This window comes from Oncorhynchus keta, chromosome 9 (genome assembly GCF_023373465.1).
Source record: "Oncorhynchus keta strain PuntledgeMale-10-30-2019 chromosome 9, Oket_V2, whole genome shotgun sequence".
In the NCBI taxonomy this organism is placed as follows: Eukaryota; Metazoa; Chordata; class Actinopteri; order Salmoniformes; family Salmonidae; genus Oncorhynchus; species Oncorhynchus keta.
The window spans coordinates 25304122-25324169 of NC_068429.1; the positions used below are offsets into that span (position 1 = coordinate 25304122).

General features: G+C 44.4%; 1 protein-coding gene across 1 annotated transcript; it reads right to left on the reverse strand.

The window, feature by feature from the left end:
• Window positions 1–15315: 15315 nt before the first annotated feature.
• c9h2orf42 (chromosome 9 C2orf42 homolog) lies at window positions 15316–20040 on the reverse strand. The gene is given in 9 exon segments (XM_052525565.1): window positions 15316–15680; window positions 15868–16030; window positions 16210–16310; window positions 17280–17387; window positions 17553–17657; window positions 18232–18345; window positions 18455–18826; window positions 18829–19703; window positions 19913–20040. Coding segments are annotated over 9 exon segments (2136 nt in total). The 5' UTR covers window positions 19984–20040; the 3' UTR covers window positions 15316–15453.
• Window positions 20041–20048: the final 8 nt, after the last annotated feature.

Genomic DNA, 20048 nt, shown 5'->3' on the forward strand with positions numbered 1-20048 from the left:
CTGTACACTGTACTGCATGATTGTAGCAGGTTTAGTAACGCTTTAGCTCTAGTAGCTATGTTGACTATGACATTAGCTAATATGATGACAACAATGTGTGTAGATGTTAGTGGTTATGATATTGTCGTGTCTTGACTATCATTAATGTGTTTGACTGTTATTTTATCAGTTAATTACATACCACGTTAAATTATTATGTGATTGAATTAATCATATAACAATGAATTCATTATTAATCTGGGGCACCACGGGAAATTATTTAATGAATTACTATCTCCCGACTAAACTCTAATGATATAAATATCTCTTACATCAGTAACACTCAATTCATTCATTCTTATTTACCTTCAGTCTCATTCTGAATGTTGCAAAATCCTTGGATATCTCCACGAGCCCTAGCATAAATGATGAATCAGCGATATACAAATTGGCTTAATTATTTATTTACTAACTAACTAACTAACTAACTAACTAATCACACAGAATTACATAAACACACAAACAGGATAGCTTACACATTGATTACTACACAATGCAATGAAAAGTCGCTAGTGGACTAAACTGATATGATGGCTTGTTACACTAAATGGTGGATTCAAAAGAGAGGGAGAGGGAAAGGAATTCCACTATTGTGATCCAGCCGTTTGGTGTTGTGGTTTTGGCAGGAGGAATCTCCTTCTAACAAAAGGTTTCTTTCCCCTCAATCCTGCAGAGCCCAAAGGCAGAGTTTCTACAAGGTAGTTACGACCGTCATAGAGAGAGGTCGCTGTAGAGCAGACTCACTGTAACCTGATCCTTCGTGTCCTCACAGGAGAGGCATGGCAATGTGAAGGTTTGGCCTGGAAAGGTTTTTTCTTCTGGTCACATACTGCTGATGTGTTGTGCACTGAATTCGACAAGCCAAGGGAAAAGGTGAGAGGAGGAGAGCGCGTAGATGTGAGAAGGAATTATACAATGAACAAATTATCCTTCAGTTTATGGGTGGCTGTTGGAATAATGATTTCATCCTAGATTAGCTAGATGCAGGCAAGAGTAGGCAAAGTGGTATTGAATCTGTCACCTTGATTACAAAAAAATGTATCTCGACCTTTGTTGTAAACTTTCATTCATAGGCTAGGTTGTAGCAACCTCATGATGGGTATTGGGAGAATTTGAGCATCGTGTATTAGCCTAAACCTATCGATGTTACATTGAACTGGGTGAATGAAATTTGAACGACGGTCATCCAAATGCTTTAATAGAAATAAGGCCATGCTCTTAAAAAAATGTATAATCCTCCATCATCTTAAACGGCACCGACCGCCACTGCTGTAATGACAGGCTACATTTGCACAGAAATTGTGTGCGCGTGTATGTGCGTCCTTGGTGCTTGGGGTCGCCCCCTTTGAACCACTCCTTTTAGGGGGTTGCGGGTCAAAAAGTTTCAGAACCACTGAGCTAGCGAATAGATTGCAGATTTACTGCAGCTATACAGGATTGGGTGCATTAGAATGGGCAACTTGGACTTGACTCGAGACTCAACCCATTCCACTTGGGCATCAACTTGAGACAGAAACAAAGGGAGGAGAAGAGAAGAAGAGAGATGGAGAGGAGGGTCTGGAAAGAATAGAAGATAGATGAAGGGATGTGATAGAGGGGTGAAAAAAGTTGAAGAGAGCATTGATGAACGAGAGAGAGAGAGAGAGAGAGAGAGAGAGAGAGAGAGAGAGAGAGAGAGAGAGAGATTAAGGAAGGAGTTGATATTGCAGTCAGTTCAACATTATTAATGGCAAAAGAGAGGAGAGGGAGTTATGACAGAATGAGTGTGAAGGGGGTATGAAGTCTCCACGAATAAATTATTTGACTGTATTAGTGATTTAAATACATGGATGCCTCACAACTTCGTCCAGCTAAATCACAACAAGACCTATATTCTTATTGTTGGAGCCATATCACAGAGAGAGAATCTAGCCGTACATTTGAATTCACAGGCAATAAAGATAAAACACCAGGTAAAAAACCTAGGTGTTATTTTAGATTCTGAACTAAATTTCGAATCACACATTGGGACCAAACAAGTGTTTTACCACCTGAGGAACATTGCCAAAGTGTGGCCATTTCTCTCTCAGGCAGATACAGAGAGACTGATCCAAGATTTTATTACAAGCAGGTTTGACTACTGTAATGCTCTCCGGTCTGGTCTTCCCAAGAAAGCCATTGGTTAACTGCAAAACATACAGAATGCAGCAGCACGGGTACTGACCAAGACCAGACAGAGAGAACACATTACACCGGTTTAAAGGTCTCTGTACTGTCAAACATACAGAATGCAGCACGGGTACTGACCAAGACCAGACAGAGAGAACACATTACACCGGTTTAAAGGTCTCTGTACTGTAAAACATACAGAATGCAGCATGGGTACTGACCAAGACCAGACGGAGAGAACACATTACACCGGTTTTAAGGTCTCTGTACTGTAAAACATACAGAATGCTGCATGGGTACTGACCAAGACCAGACGGAGAGAACACATTACACCGGTTTAAAGGTCTCTGTACTGTAAAACATACAGAATGCAGCACGGGTACTGACCAAGACCAGACGGAGAGAACACATTACACCGGTTTAAAGGTCTCTGTACTGTCAAACATACAGAATGCAGCACGGGTACTGACCAAGACCAGACGGAGAGAACACATTACACCGGTTTAAAGGTCTCTGTACTGTCAAACATACAGAATGCAGCACGGGTACTGACCAAGACCAGACAGAGAGAACACATTACACCGGTTTAAAGGTCTCTGTACTGTAAAACATACAGAATGCAGCACGGGTACTGACCAAGACCAGACAGAGAGAACACATTACACCGGTTTAATGGTCTCTGTACTGTCAAACATACAGAATGCAGCACGGGTACTGACCAAGACCAGACAGAGAGAACACATTACACCGGTTTTAAGGTCTCTGTACTGTAAAACATACAGAATGCTGCAGCACGGATACTGACCAAGACCAGACGGAGAGAACACATTACACCGGTTTTAAGGTCTCTGTACTGTAAAACATACAGAATGCTGCATGGGTACTGACCAAGACCAGACGGAGAGAACACATTACACCGGTTTAAAGGTCTCTGTACTGTCAAACATACAGAATGCAGCACGGGTACTGACCAAGACCAGACGGAGAGAACACATTACACCGGTTTAAAGGTCTCTGTACTGTAAAACATACAGAATGCAGCACGGGTACTGACCAAGACCAGACGGAGAGAACACATTACACCGGTTTAATGGTCTCTGTACTGTCAAACATACAGAATGCAGCACGGGTACTGACCAAGACCAGACGGAGAGAACACATTACACCGGTTTAATGGTCTCTGTACTGTAAAACATACAGAATGCAGCATGGGTACTGACCAAGACCAGACGGAGAGAACACATTACACCGGTTTTAAGGTCTCTGTACTGTAAAACATACAGAATGCTGCAGCACGGGTACTGACCAAGACCAGACGGAGAGAACACATTACACCGGTTTTAAGGTCTCTGTACTGTAAAACATACAGAATGCTGCAGCACGGGTACTGACCAAGACCAGATGGAGAGAACACATTACACCGGTTTAATGGTCTCTGTACTGTAAAACATACAGAATGCTGCAGCATGGGTACTGACCAAGACCAGACGGAGAGAACACATTACACCGGTTTAAAGGTCTCTGTACTGTAAAACATACAGAATGCTGCAGCACGGGTACTGACCAAGACCAGACGGAGAGAACACATTACACCGGTTTAAAGGTCTCTGTACTGTCAAACATACAGAATGCAGCACGGGTACTGACCAAGACCAGACAGAGAGAACACATTACACCGGTTTAAAGGTCTCTGTACTGTAAAACATACAGAATGCAGCACGGGTACTGACCAAGACCAGACAGAGAACACATTACACCGGTTTAAAGGTCTCTGTACTGTCAAACATACAGAATGCAGCACGGGTACTGACCAAGACCAGACAGAGAGAACACATTACACCGGTTTAAAGGTCTCTGTACTGTCAAACATACAGAATGCAGCACGGGTACTGACCAAGACCAGATGGAGAGAACACATTACACCGGTTTAATGGTCTCTGTACTGTAAAACATACAGAATGCTGCAGCACGGGTACTGACCAAGACCAGACGGAGAGAACACATTACACCGGTTTAAAGGTCTCTGTACTGTCAAACATACAGAATGCAGCACGGGTACTGACCAAGACCAGACAGAGAGAACACATTACACCGGTTTAAAGGTCTCTGTACTGTCAAACATACAGAATGCAGCACGGGTACTGACCAAGACCAGACAGAGAGAACACATTACACCGGTTTAAAGGTCTCTGTACTGTCAAACATACAGAATGCTGCACGGGTACTGACCAAGACCAGATGGAGAGAACACATTACACCGGTTTAAAGGTCTCTGTACTGTAAAACATACAGAATGCTGCAGCACGGGTACTGACCAAGACCAGACGGAGAGAACACATTACACCGGTTTAAAGGTCTCTGTACTGTCAAACATACAGAATGCAGCACGGGTACTGACCAAGACCAGACAGAGAGAACACATTACACCGGTTTAAAGGTCTCTGTACTGTCAAACATACAGAATGCAGCACGGGTACTGACCAAGACCAGATGGAGAGAACACATTACACCGGTTTTAAAGTCTCTGTACTGGCTACCTGCAAGTTTTATAATTAATTTTAAGATGATTCTATTGGTTTTAAAATCAATCCACGATTGTGCACCCCAATACATGTCAGACACGCTTTTAAGTTATGTGCCCAGTAAGGTCCTCTGGCACTTCCATTTTAACTATCCCAGAACCTGAGGGGGGATGAAACTGTGGACATATTTTAAAGAGATCTTAAAATACATATTTTTAGCTTTGCTTTTCCTTAGGTTCTGCTTAGTTAATCAGTTTGTGTCGTTCTTGAGTTTTTTTATCTTATGTTTGTTGTGTAGTATATATTTCAGATTTTATTTTCATTGTTTATTCTTTTTTCCTGTAAAGCACATTGTGTTGCATTCCATGTCTGAAATGGGCTGTATAAATCAAGCTTGATTTGATTTGAAGGAGGGGGGAGAAGTGATGTATTCCCCTTCTGGCAATCCAATAATAACACTGAAGAATGGCCCAGCAGATGGAAGGAGGGAGAGAGGGATGGAAAGAAGGAGAGAGGGAGGGTAGGATAGGATGGATAGAGATCAGACTGGGTGTAGAGGACTGTGGCCAGAAGGGGGCATCATTACAAAACATTGTCATAGTGAAGTGTGTCTTTTCAATCTTTTCATTAACTTTATTCACAGTTTAAACAGGCTATTCCAGAATGCAGGGGGATAATGTGTATGATATTAGGCAGTTATAAGATATATTTACTGTAATAATGCAGACATTTAAAAAATATAATTTTAGAGAACCTTTATTTTTGCTTTATTTGGAAGAGTGGGTGTAGTCACACATGCACACACACACGCCCCGAGCTTGCATGCACACACGCACCCGAGCTTGCATGCACACAATGGGGTTGATGAGTGGTTATGATTGTGATCCCAGCCAGAACCATGCATCAGGTAACATCTAGCAGCCCAGCCAGGAGACACACAAACATAATAGATATATACCGTAACCAAGTCACTTCCAGGCCCCATATACTCATATACTAACTGTTCTCTCTCTCTCTTTCTCTCTCTCTCTCTAATTTCTAGGGCTTTATTGGCATGGGAAACATGTTTACATTGCCAAACAAAGTGTAATAGATAATAAACAAAAGTTAAAGAAAAACATTCAAAAATTAACAGTAAACATTACACTCACAAAACAAAATCTTGCTACTGTGATGGCATCACTGTGGTACTTCACCCAATAGATTTCTCTCTCTCGCTCTCTCATAACATTATATGACACCAGTCAGACACAGACATCTCTCTCCTCTGTCTAGCTCTTCTATTTCTCCCATCAACAAAGAGAGAGGGATAGAGGTTGCCAGACATAGATAGAAAAAAAAGAGGGAGAGGAGGGGCAGACCCTAGACAATCTCATTAAATTGAATAAAGAAGGAATGATTCAAAAGGGAGAGAAGGAGAGAGGGAGAGTGAAAGTGGCAGAGAGCCCAGCCCAGCTTAGTTTGGTCTGATAAAGACAGATATAGGTGGCCAAACGAAGGAAGGATGAGTAGAGCGAGGGAAAAGAATGGATGAGGAAGAGGAGAGAGGAGGGGTTGGGCCCAGACAAGCTCATTAAGTAGAGGGCCGTGGTGTGACATAAGATGCATCTGGCAGCATCCCTCCACTCTCTGTCTGGAGGAAGATGTATGGGTGTCAGTGTGTGCGTGGAGTTGTGTGAGTGTTTGTGGAGAAAAATAAACAATTAAATACAAGGGTCAACTCAGATAGTCCGTTAAATATATTCTGGCAAAAATTACAGACAGTAGCTTATTAGCAAAATATAACTTCATTGAGAGTGTGTGGGGAGAGGCCAGGACCCGCTTTCCTAATAGTGATGGAACTTCGGCTTATGAGTGTATTAATGATGCAGCATTCCTACAACGGCCGAAGATGTAACAAGATTTTCCCAAAACACCATGCAGAGAGAACGTTTCCTAAACGCGTAGTTAGACTATGTGTCAATACCATCGCTTCTCTTGGATCAGCTTTCTCCATTCAAGTCTTACCTTACCGTACAGTGCCTTCAGAAAGGATTCACACCCCTTGACTTCTTCCACATTTTGATGTGGTACAGCCTGAATTTAAAATTGATTAAATTTAGATGTTTTTGTCTCTGACATACACACAATACCCCATAATGTCAAAGTGGAATTCTGTTTTTCTAAATTTTTACAAATGAATTAAGACAACCCCTTTGTTATGGAAATCAGAGTCTACAGTCCATTATGGATTAAGAAGGAAGGCCTAACCGTGATCTGCCCAACGATGCCTCTCTACCAGACAAACTCAATGCCTTTTATGCATACTTTGACAATAACAACATCAAGTCGGATGTGAAGGCCGTCACCGACCAAGTGGACTTGGTGACTCGCTCTCCAAGGCCGACGTGAGAAGGGTCTTTAATTAGGTCAACACCTTCAAGGCCGCGGGCCCCGACGGTATTCCAGGGCGTGTTCTCAGAGCATGCGCAGAACAGCTGGCAGGCATGTTCACGGTAATGTTCAACCTCTCCTGGTCCCAGTCTGTAATCCACATGTCTTAAGATGACCACAATCATTCCTGTTCCTAAGAACTCTAAGACTTCATGCCACAATGATTACTGCCCTGTAGCACTCATTTCTGTAATCATGAAGTGCTGTGAAAGGCTGGTTATGGCACACATTAACTCCATCATCCCAGCCACCCTAGACCCACTCCAATTTGCATACCGTCCCAACAGATCCATAGACGATGCAATCTCAATTACTCTCCATACTGCCCTCACCAACCTAGATCACAGGAATACCAATGTGGGAATGCTGTTCATTGACTAAAGCTCAGCATTCAACACCATAGTGCCCTCCAAGTTCATCACCAAGGTTAGGACTTGGGACTGAACACCTCCCTCTGCAACTGGATCCTGGACTTCCTGACAAGCCAACCCCAGGTGGTGAGGGTAGCCAGCATCACATCTACCATGCTGACCCTTAACACAGGGGCCGCACAGGGGTGTGTGAATAGTACCCTCCTGTACTCCCGACACCATTGTCAAGTTTGCTGACGATACGACGGTGGTAGGCCTGATCACCGGCGATGATGAGTCAGCCTACAGGGAGGTGATCAGTGACCTGGCAGTGTGTTGCTAGAGCAACAACCTCTTCCTCAACATCAGCAAGAAGAAGGAGCTGATTGTGGACAACAGGAAACAAGGGCGGGGCGTGCACACCCCCTTCCACATTGACGGAGTGGCACTGAAGTACGTAGACAGCTTCAATTTCCTCGGTGTACAAATAATTAAAGACTTAAAATGGCCCAAACACACATGCACAGTCGTGAAGAAGGCGTGACAGTGCCTCTTCCCCCTCAGGAGGATTGAAAAGGTGTGGCATGGGCCCTCAAATCCTTAAAAGGTTCTACAACTGTACAATTGAAAGCATATTGACTGGCTGCATCACTGCTTGGTATGGCATTAGCGCTGCCCAATCGCATGGTGCTACAGAGTGTTGTGAGACAGCCCAGTACATCACTGGGGCCAAGCTCCCTGCCATCCAGGACCTATATATCAGGCGGTGTGAAAAGAAGGCCTGGAAAATCGTCAAACATCCCAACCACTCAAGCCATAGACTATTTGCTCTGCTGCCGCAAGGCAAGGGTTACTGGTGCATCAAGTCTGACACCAACAGGCTATTAAACAACTTCTATACCCTAGCATTACAACTGATAAGTAGCTAATAAAATACACAGACTGAGTTTCCTTTGCATCTTTATTGACCTTTTATTTCAATATTTGCTCGCTCACACATAATATGATCATACATTTATACTGACTCTACACACCCGCACACTCAAATACATGCAAGCTGCTGCTACTCTGTCTATTTTATATCCTGTTTCCTTGTCCCTTTGCCCCTATACATACAGCACCAGTCAAAAGTTTGAACATACCTACTCATTCCAGGGTTTCTTTATATTTACTATTTTCTACACTGTACAATAATAGTGAAGACATCAAAACTATGAAATAACACATGTGGAATCATGTAGTAACCAAAAAAGTGTTAAACAAATCCAAATATATTTTATATTTGAGATTCTTCAAAGTAGGCATTTTGTTGGGTTACTGCATGATTCCATATGTGTTATTTCATAGTTTTGATATCTTCACTATTATTCTACAATGTAAAAAAATAAAAAAAAATAAAGAAAAAATCTTGAATGAGTAGGTGTGTCCAAACTTTTGACTGGTACTGTATCTTCCTCCATCTCTCCAGTTTCCCTGCATATGTAAATATGGTATTGGAACTGACTTTTTAAATATTTCCTGTATATATAGTATGCTTAATTACTTACTGTAAGTAAAAAGCCTAAGTAAGTCCACATAAGTTGCATGGACTCACTCTGTTTGCAATAATAGTGATTAACATGTTTTTTTGATTGACTACCTAATTTCTGTACCCCACTCATACAATTATCTGTGAGGTCCCTCAGTCGAGAAGTGAATTTCAAACACAGATTCAACCACAAAGACAAGGGAGGTTTTCCAATACCTTGCAAAGAAGGGCACATATTGGTAGATGTATAAACAAATATATATTAAATATCCCATGGTGAAGTTATTAATTACACTTTGGATGGTGTATCAATACACCCAGTCACTACAGATACAGGACTCTTTCGTAACTAAGTTGCCGGAGAGGAAAGAAACCGCTCAGGGATTTCACCATGAGGCCAATGGTGACTTTAAAACAGTTACAGAGTTTAATGGCTTTGAAAGAAAAAAACTGTGGATGGATCAAAAACATTATAGTTACTCCCCAATATTATCCAAATTATCCAAAAAATATTCCAAATCATGTATCCTGTTTAAAACAAGGCATTAAAGTAATAATGCAAAAAAAATGTGACAAAGAAATTAACTTTTTCGTCCTGAATACAAAGTGTTATGTTTGGGGCAAATCCAATACAACACATCACTGAGTACCACTCTCCATATTTTCAAGCATGTTGTTGGCTGCATCATCTTATCAAATCAAATCAAATTAATTTATATAGCCCTTCGTACATCAGCTGATATCTTAAAGTGCTGTACAGAAACCCAGCCTAAAACCCCAAACAGCAAGCAATGCAGGTGTAGAAGCACGTTGGCTAGGAAAAACTCCCTAGAAAGCCCAAAACCTAGGAAGAAACCGAGAGAGGAACCAGGCTATGAGGGGTGGCCAGTCCTCTTCTGGCTGTGCCGGGTGGAGATTATAACAGAACATGGCCAAGATGTTCAAATGTTCATAAATGACCAGCATGGTCAAATAATAGGTCTGGTACAGGTAGCACGTCCGGTGAACAGGACAGGATTCCATAGCCGCAGGCAGAACAGTTGAAACTGGAGCAGCAGCACGGCCAGGTGGACTGGGAACAGCAAGGAGTCATCATGCCAGGTAGTCCTGAGTTTTTTGGAAACAGTTCGGAATGGCTTCGGGAAGATGTATACCATGAGGATTAAGCGTGATCAGAAAATAGCTGACTGCCAGACACCTGATAGATTCTACTTTCATTCACTCCCACAACACAGTAGAAGTCTCATTCAAATTTCTATAGATGGTTGACATCTAGTGAAACCCCTAGGCAGTGCAACATCATTAATATCTCAAGGGGATTTCATTGTGAACTGTGGTGAATACATACAAAGCTCAGATTTCTCACTTCCTGTTTTGATTTCTCCTCGGGATTTTGCCTGCCAAATGAGTTCTGTTATACTCACAGACATCATTCAAACAGTTTTAGAAACTTTATAGTGTTTTCTATCCAATACTAATAATACTATGCATATATTAGCAACTGAGACTGAGGAGCAGGCCGTTTACTTTGGACAGCTTATTCATCCAAGCTACTCAATACTGCCCCCCAGCCATAAGAAGTTAAGAGGTGGAGTAAAGAGTAATTATTATTAAGAGTAATAAAGGCCCAGTGCACAAATTTTGAGGGATTTTTTTCTGATTTATCATGGGGTGCTGCAGCACCCTCAACACCCCAACTTCCCGTGGCACTGCAGCTCTGAGAATTAGCAATGTTCCTACTAAGGTTCTAACGGTGAACTTAACCTTAAGATGCATTTGGGAAACTGGGCCAAGGGCCGCCAGTTCACTGATGGATGGGAGGAGAGAGGGAAGAGAGGTGATTAGATAGCTGTGCTTATCATCCCTTCATCGAGAGAGAGAGAGAGAGAGAGAGAGGAGAAAGCTTCAATAAAAACGAGAAGCACAAAGAGAAAGAAGAATGAGGATGAGCAGAAGAGAATAATGAGGGAGGGAGGGAGGGAGGGAGGGAGGGAGGGAGGGAGGGAGGGAGGGAGGGAGGGAGGGAGGGAGGGGGAGGGAGGGGGGGAGGGAGGGAGGGAGGGAAGGAGGGAGGGAAAGAGAAGAAGTTTGTTGAGATTCTGGCAGCGACACTGGGACTATCATTTCAATACATCAGGACAATGAATGAGGCTTTCAGCGAGCTGTAATAAGAATTTGATAAATCATGAGACCAGAATTAACCAGACGTCACAACAATGAGACTCCTCTGATGGATGGAGGGGGGGCCACGGCACAGATTACTCATAGAGGAAGAGAGGAGAGTGGGAAGGAGAAGGGGAGGAGAGGAGGATGCATTGGGTCCAGCAAGGTCAAAACAGGGTCTGAGAGAGAGGAAAGGAGATGTGCCAGGCATAGAGAGGGGAGAAGAAAGGGAGATCGGGATGGGAAAAGAGAGAGAAAATAGGTAACAGACTGCAACTGAGAAGATATAGGAGGACAGAGATAAGAAAGGTGGGGCAGTGAGAAATAAAGAGAGGAAGAGAGGGGGGGTGAGGGAGTGGACACTATGGGAGGCAGACATTATATCTGCCATATCTCTGGTAATGATCTTTGTAGTACTACAGTTATCACAGAACAGTTTCTCTCACTCCCCTCTCCCTCCCTAACTCCCTCACACTCTGCCTCCCTCCACCTCCCTCCCTCTTTCCTTCCTTCCTTCCTTCCCTCCCTCTATCCAGCCCTCCTCTCTCTCAGTCTGGATCATATCTATTTATTTAACCTTTATTTAACTAGGCAAGCCAGTTAAGAACAAATTCTTATTTACAATGACGGCCTACCTGGCTGAGGGATGTTTATTTAATGAGTGCAGTCTGGAGGGGGTAATGGAATCTGCCCTAACACCATTAACCATGAGGCTTATCAGCTCTGCTCTGCATGGGGACACACGTCAGGACACTGCACCCCTTCGTTCTCTACACCACTCCAGTCCTCCAGTACCACCAACAAAACACATTTTATTGTAGCCCTGGACAAGCACACCTGATTCAACTAATCATCAAGCTCTCGATCAGTTAAATCAGGTGTTTTTGTTCGGGGCTACAACAAAAATGTGGCCGCTAACACAGGTCTGGGATCAGATCACCCATGTAACTGCAGCCTAACCCTGAGTGTGAGGTTTTACAAAAAAGTGGTAAAAAGCTAAACGTGACTAGAGAACAGTCCTAAAGGGGTAACTGTTTATATGTTGTTGTTGCTAAGTTGACATGGAGGACAGTCTTGTGATAAAGGGTTAGGAGGACCAAAGTAAGTTATGGTTAGTATTAGTTCAAGTACAAGTTATAGTTAACTTGCCATATTCCAGTTCAAGTTTATTGGCCATACCCAAGTTACATTTGACCATATATAGTAACTACATTGGAAATAGAGGTCTCCCATTAAAACAGCCTTACATTAGAGAGGTCTGATGATGGCTACACAGCCATGTAAATGTGCAGAGAGTTCTCATCAGTCATCCTGCCAGTCTCTCAGTCCCATTAGAATTATGACCATAATTGGCCCATGTATCCTCAGGCTACTGACTCCTCTCCTCTCTGATGGAACTACTTACAGCCCTACTCAGCCCAGCCACTCAACACTACACTACTGTGTGTGTGTGTGTGTGTGTGTGTGTGTGTGTGTGTGTGTGTGTGTGTGTGTGTGTGTGTGTGTGTGTGTGTGTGTGTGTGTGTGTGTGTGTGTGTGTGTGTGTGTGTGTGTGTGTGTGTGTGTGTGAGAGAGAGCTGGGTTGGGCTGGTGTGTGTGATGTCATATGATCTGATTTGTTGTGATCACCACAGGACTGTGTACTGGAGATCAGAAGGATCCCACTCCCTTTGTGATCAAGTGAATCCCAGACATGCCACACTTTAATACTATTAGTAAATTAGCCAAGCTGAACAGAACGAGACAATGCATGGCTTCATGACCTTCTATAGTAATACTGTACCCTGGACACAACGTCTGAGTGGGAGAAACAAGCAAATAGAGAAGAGAAGAAATGTCTCTCATATGAAGCTCACTGGGATACTAATGGTCCTTATGAGAGTACAACATCACAACAATATAAATGGTTTTAATATTATAATTTTTAACATATATGTTGTGCCATTCTTCTTAGTACATGTACTCACCCTTCACCCCCTCCGTATCTCCTCACCTCACTCTATCTCTTCCACTCTCTGTATCTCTGTAGGGGCCTAGTTGTAACAGACAAAGGGTTGAGTTAACCTATTGAGAGCCACAGTCACATTTTGGACTTCTAACTCCTTTTAAACAGGGAGGGAGGGAGGGAGGGAGGGAGGAGGGAGGGAGGGAGGGAGGGAGGGAGGGAGGGAGGGAGGGAGGGAGGGAGGGAGGGAGGGAGGGAGGGAGGGAGGGAGGGAGGGAGGGAGGGAGGGAGGGAGTAGGTGGTATTGGCAGGTGTGTGATTGGGTTGGTTGGTTTAATGATTGACAGCCAGGCCTTAGAGGTCAGTAGTTAAGTGATCCATTGAGTCTCAGAGGTACTGATTGACATCTGCTAATTACTTCATTGTCTCAGTGTTCCTTAATTAGACTGTGGGTGAATCTCAAGTCTCAATACTCCTCTCTCTGAAGTCTACACTTGCTCGCTCCCCATCTTGGATTGGACTAAGCTGAAGGACCTAGAGGGAGTGTCCAAAGGAAGTGTAAAAAATGTTGCACGTAGTACCTGAACATGTATTAAATAATATAAATATGTACTGTATCTCCATCTCGACCACCTGCAGGTTTTCCCTGTATGGTTTGAGTGTGAGCACCCTTTGGATTCTATTTAGTTTTTTACCCTTAGCCGTGTACTATATAGCTTAGGTGCAGACTGACACTCATTTTCTCTGTAATTGAGAAGAACAAGGCTAAGAGAGAGCTGTCGTGTCTGTAGGCTGGCGTTGACAGACACAGAGACACGCACGCACGCACACACACAGTCACAGAGTGCTGGCTCCTCACAATTCCATCATTAAAGGACACATACACACTACACTAGTGCGCACACAAACACACACTGCGCACCAGCTAAAATAATTTTGTGACCGACCCTGAGATTTGAATCATATTCTACTTGACATGTGGCCTTCGCTCCAATTCTTTTACCAATGTAATTCTCTCCCTCCCTCCCTCTCCCTCTTTCCAGCCCGCTCCTTCATCCTCATCCAACTTTCAAGCTCGCTTTCATGCTGTCAAACAGGATGTTTCTCTTCTCTCGCTTAGTGTCACACACTCTTGTGGAGGTTGTCTCCCGGGGTCTGAGAGGGAGGACGAATAGGGCCGGGAGCCATCGATGTTCTGACACCCACACACACCTCTGATACACTAATGTCCTCCTCCTACTCCGTACATCACTAATTTGGCATGTGGTTCACTAAGGAGCATTAACTGAATCAATTTGTTCATGTAAAAGTGGATCTTATTCTGAGACTGTGTGGTTATGATAATATCCTGAGAAGGAGGGTGTAATTGAAGTGAGCTGTCTGTTCATCGGGGGATGGAGCCATGGCCAAACATTGGACAGTTACGTTTCTATAAAGCAAAACATAATTTCTCTCTTCTGTTGGCACTAGCCCAGTTTGTGGAACACTGGTGTGAAATTGTTAGCCAATGTCACCACCTGGTGGACAAAGACTAAGCTCAACACTTTGGCAGAAAAAAAGCAACATCTAGGACACAAGTGTGCACACTCTTTAATCAGTAAAATAAGTAATATAAAGGATGGGAGGGAGCGAAGCTAAGAAATAGAAAAAGTTGATTTTCGGAGAAGAAAGACAGTCTATTCTCAAAGTCAATAAATTTATTCATCTACACTACAAACAAACAAAAAGACAACAAACCATGTTATTCTGTAACTACAGGCACAAATGTAAATGTTCTACTCGACAGTGAATTAGATCACTACACACCAGAAAGTTCTTATTCATTGTACACCACTTATAAATGCACACACACATGCAAAGGGTATTCAATCAGATGTCATTCATTTACAATCCTTCAGACACACACATAAGCCTCACACACGTTTGTCATTTGATTAACTCAATGACTTGATATTACATTCAGATGCTACTTCTCTGCAGAGTAGCTAATGTTATCAAGCACCTGCGATTTGATACATGGAAGTCATGTAATAGCATGAATGAACACAAATCCATGTTAGCTGCAATGGAAGGGACATAGGGTAACTTTGGGAGAAGAGTGTGCAAACAGTGATATAAAAAATACAATTATTGGCCATCAGCAGCACTCTTTCACATCTCTTCTTTTCTTCTCTCAAAATGCCCCCCCCAATTCTCTCTCTAAAAACTGGTCCCCCTTCATCTCCCTCTATCTAAAAACAATGCTCTAGACTTTCATAATTCCCAGAACTATTAACTATCAGATCCTCCAGTGATTTCTCATGGGACAGTTGCCTGTGGAACTTTTTATTTGGGAAGGGAGGTCTCTGATGATAACTTGCAACCCCCCCTCTCTGTCCCCCCTCCCGCTCCGGTGCGTCTCGGCGTTCCATCACAGTATTCCGTCTGTCCTCCGTGCTGGTGACCATACTGGAAGCGGATGCGGAGCTCTCCGACGCGACAGCGAGGCAGGATGTCTGGGATCCACTCGATCACAAAGGGAGTGGGTTCCTTCTGATCTCCAGTATACAGTCCTGTGGTGATCACAACAAATCAGATCATTTACATCACACATAGCAGTCCAGCCCAGCTCTCACTCACTCAAACACACACACACACACACACACACACACACACACACACACACACACACACACACACACACACACACACACACACACACACACACACACACACACACACACACACACACACACAGACCGACTTGGAGAAAGGTGCGTAGCTCCAGGGGTCGTATGGCCTGGGATCTGTCTGTCCGGCTGTAGCCCTCAGTGGGGTGAGGATGAAGAGGCTCGGGGCAGCGGAACGGAGAGTAGGAACCATCACTGTTCTTCACAAAACTCTGGGTCAACTCCAGGGGCAGCTAGACAGACAGAGGAAGACATAGAGTGGGAGAAAAATGCATGGTGAGATAGAAAGTCAGAGTGACTAAGACCAAAACATACCAACACCCTGTGGTAAATACATGACACGAGCTGAAGACCGTGTGAGTGGATGAGATGAATGAGGGAGATGGGGAGGAGTGAAGAAGAGGGAGCTGACCTCTGGGGTGTCGAAGATGCGTTTCACCTGCATCAGGTTGGTGATGTGCCAGGTGTACTTGGGGAAGGAGCCATGGTGCAGATCATCATTCCTCACAAACGCTGACCAAAGAAAACAAAAAGATAAGATAACAAAACATGTTTCCCTTGTAACTCAGTCTAAAACTGGTGGTTACTTTAGTGTTATGTTTGGTGTTGGGTTAAGGTTTACCTGTAGTTGCATTAGGGTTAGTCTCGTGAGGCCATCTTTCCAAATCTCATCTTGATGACTCAAATATTGGAAGTCTAGAGAATTTCAGTATTGGATTTTGCATTTGAATGGGAGTGCTGGCTGTTAAAGCTCGCATTTGATTGTCTCAGAGTAGAAATTCAAATGAGTTGTTTTTTCCTAGTTTTGATTGTGCCTCTTTTCCTACCGGTTAGACAACATTTTAGTAGCCTATTCTGCCTTCTTTTTTGTATCGTATGCTAGTTAGCTTGTTGCAAGTCAGAAAATGTTTTAGAAACATAACCTCTGTTTGGAGCTCCACCCAATCAAAATGTTTGATGGTGGCAATGTGTCACTAGCATTCATCTAGACTCCACCGTATTTTTGGCATCTTTCGGCTGACAAGTTCCCCAGGAGTTCGGAACAATGTAAACAAAGCCTGGGTGTCCGAGGCTGTTAGGGTTAGAGTAGGCTCATTTGTAGCGTTATACAGTGAGCTCCAAAAGTATTGGGACAGTGACCATTTTTTGTTGTTGTTTTGGTTCTGTACTCCAGCGAGGTTAAGTGCAGACTGTCAGCTTTAATTTGAAGATATTTTCATCCATATGGTGGGAAACAGTTTAGAAATTATGCCACTTTTGGTACATACTGCGCCCATTTCAGGGGACCAAAAGTATTTGTACCCTCAAATTAAAGCTGACAGTCTGAACATTAACCTCAGAGTCATTGTGTCATTTAAAATCCAAAGTGCTGAAGTACAGAACCAAAACAACAACAAACAAGGGTCACTGTCCCAGTACTTTTGGAGCTTACTATAGTTGAATTCGGGATGGCGTTGGGTTGTGGTTAGGGTTAAGGGTTACCTGAGGTAGCATTAGGCAGCCGTCTCTTCTTGGAGCCCAGGGACAGACGATACTGCAGGGCGTTGAAGAACACATGGGGGATGTGGAACACCAGAGGCTCCGGCTGACCTGGAGACAACAACATCTTTATCATCATCAACAATTAGACAAACACAGAGGCACGGAGGGCTGTGTGTGTGTGTGTGTGTGTGTGTGTGTGTGTGTGTGTGTGTGTGTGTGTGTGTGTGTGTGTGTGTGTGTGTGTGTGTGTGTGTGTGTGTGTGTGTGTGTTACCATCAAACTGGTAGTGCATGGTCAGGTGGATCCTCTCTGTAACGCTGGCTAGCCACTGCTGGAAGCCCAGGGTCACCAGGCTCTCATCCACAGGCTGACTGCTCCCTGACACACACAAGTCATAATTAATTAAAAGAGATATAATAATATAATATGACCTTTTAATGCTCAAGAATCTGTGGTTTATTGGATACAGTTAAGGGGCAGAAAGGCAGTGAGAAAGGATGTGAGAAAGGATGTGAGAAAGGCAGTGAGAAAGGCCGTGAGAGACAGAAAGGGAGGACAGATGGACAGGACAGAGGCAGTGGTTAAGCCACAGAGCGACAGAGAGAAAGGAGGCAGGCAGGCTGCACCTGCGTTCTTGAGCGCAATAGGAACAGGAGCACAATGACCAGGAGGTTTCCTCTGACAAGGCCTCCTCTACCAATCCTACCCCTACCCACCCTACAGGAATACAGCTGAATGGAGGGAGGAGAGAGAAGGAAGAAGGGACTTACAGGGGAAAATGAAGAAGAAAGGAGTGACAGAGGAAAAAGAGGATAGATGATAACAGAGGACAGATCGAGAGAAAAAAATTGTGCTCAGGCAGATTTCAAAGAACATAAAAAAATATCCTATTTTCATGATGAGGCACTCGCACTTCTATTGGATGAACAGTGTGATTGACAGGGCAGCTCACCAATGAGGTGCTCTTCCAGACGGAGTCTCTTGGTTTTGTGAGCGGTGATTGGTTCAGGCAGCTGAGGTGGGTTGGAGCCACAGAGGACTGTGCAGTCAGCATTCTGTTGTACACCTGTAGTACAGATGACAGAGTCTCCTACAGGTACTGCAGTGAACACATACATACACCATGAAATATTACACAACGATCACACACATCAATCCCTCTCCTAGGGACCTACCATTGGAGCTGTAGTTGAGGAAACCTGTGAACTCTGAGGCCAGTTTCTCGTCGCTGGTGAAGGCGCAAACACAGGCATAGAAGTGGAGGCAGAGGTATGGAGCTGTAGGGCCAGCATCAGCACCAGGCCGAGAGGTGGAGTCAGGTAAGACACCAGAGGAGACGCCACCTGAGGACCCTCTCACCTCCCCATCCCCATTCTGGGAGGTTTCCACGGCCACTCTTCCCCCTGCCGTACCTCCTCTGACACCCCCTTGACAGGAACACTGAAACACAGCCCCCTCTCTGACCTTCCCCTTCCCCTTCCCCCAACAGCAGACCCCCCCGCGCCTACAGTTAGGTGCAGCAGCCCCAGAGGATGACTTGGTCCACTGTGACATTTCACCACCAGAGTATCTTTGTTCACCCGCTGAACCAGGGGTCCCGGGGACTCAGTAGCCAACCTCCAGAGCTCTTCCCTGGCCTCGGCTGAGGCCTGAAGCCCCTCCAGGATAGAGCTCTTCAGGGGGAGAGGGGTGGCCTGCACCTGGCACTCCATGGCCTGCTTCACGTGGACACAGGGAGTGACGGAGTTAGACACGCCATGCTTGGTGGGGGGGTTGGACAGAACAGCTACCTGCTGTGACTGGCTCTGGCCTGACCTTTGACCGTTGGCATGGCGGCAGGTGGGCAGGAAGCAGCGGCCCATGTTGACCCGGGTCAGCAGAGTCGCCCCTTCACTCGTGGCAATGGCCGTATCCGTGGGGACAAGCTCTATGAACCCCCGCTGTGTTGCAGCCGCTCCCACCCCTCTCACTCGCTGACAGACAGAGAACACCTGCGCACCTCCACCTGAGGATTCACCACATCTTCCTTCATCTCCCTCTTCATCTTCCCCTCCTCCGTCAATCACCACCCGCACCACCTCCATTGCTCCTCTCTTGGCCCCTCTGCCTCCCCCCACAGCCCCCCCATCTCTGAAGACAATTCCACAAGCCTTGTTCTTGCAGCTGAGCCCACGGGTGCCGTTGAAAACGCCACACTGGGGACACTTCCTGATCCCTCGTAAGGTGGGCTTTCCCAGATTGGACAGAAAGGAGGGGTTGGTGCTGGTAGCAGTCTTCTTGCTACTCTCTCTCTGCTTTGAGCAAAGGTTGTGGGGTGTAGGGGCAACCACCGATGCAGGAGGTGAGGTTACTGCCACACCAGACTCCATTTGGGCAGCCGGTCTCCACTGGCAGTTGGCCTGAAGTCTGGAAGACAGAGTAGGTCTGAAAAGAGAACAGATACAGCCTGATCTAATTTCAGCAAGTAGATATTACTGTAATCAATGTGATCAAAAAATAACTTAGGCCATTATGCAATCTTTTGTTCCAGTCAAGCCTTTGTAGGTCTTTTTCGCGTTTCCTTATGTAACCAGAAATAAGTGGGGTTTTTTATACAAAATATAACAAATAATTTATCATAAAAAAACGGTTACTTTTCAACACATGTAACACATGTAACTTTGATAAGAAAGGAATAGAAAAGCCAATTTATGTAGGATGACATTGTTCCTGAAGTGAACAATAACATGTAAAATGCGTCCATAATTATACCAGACGCATCGCAATCTA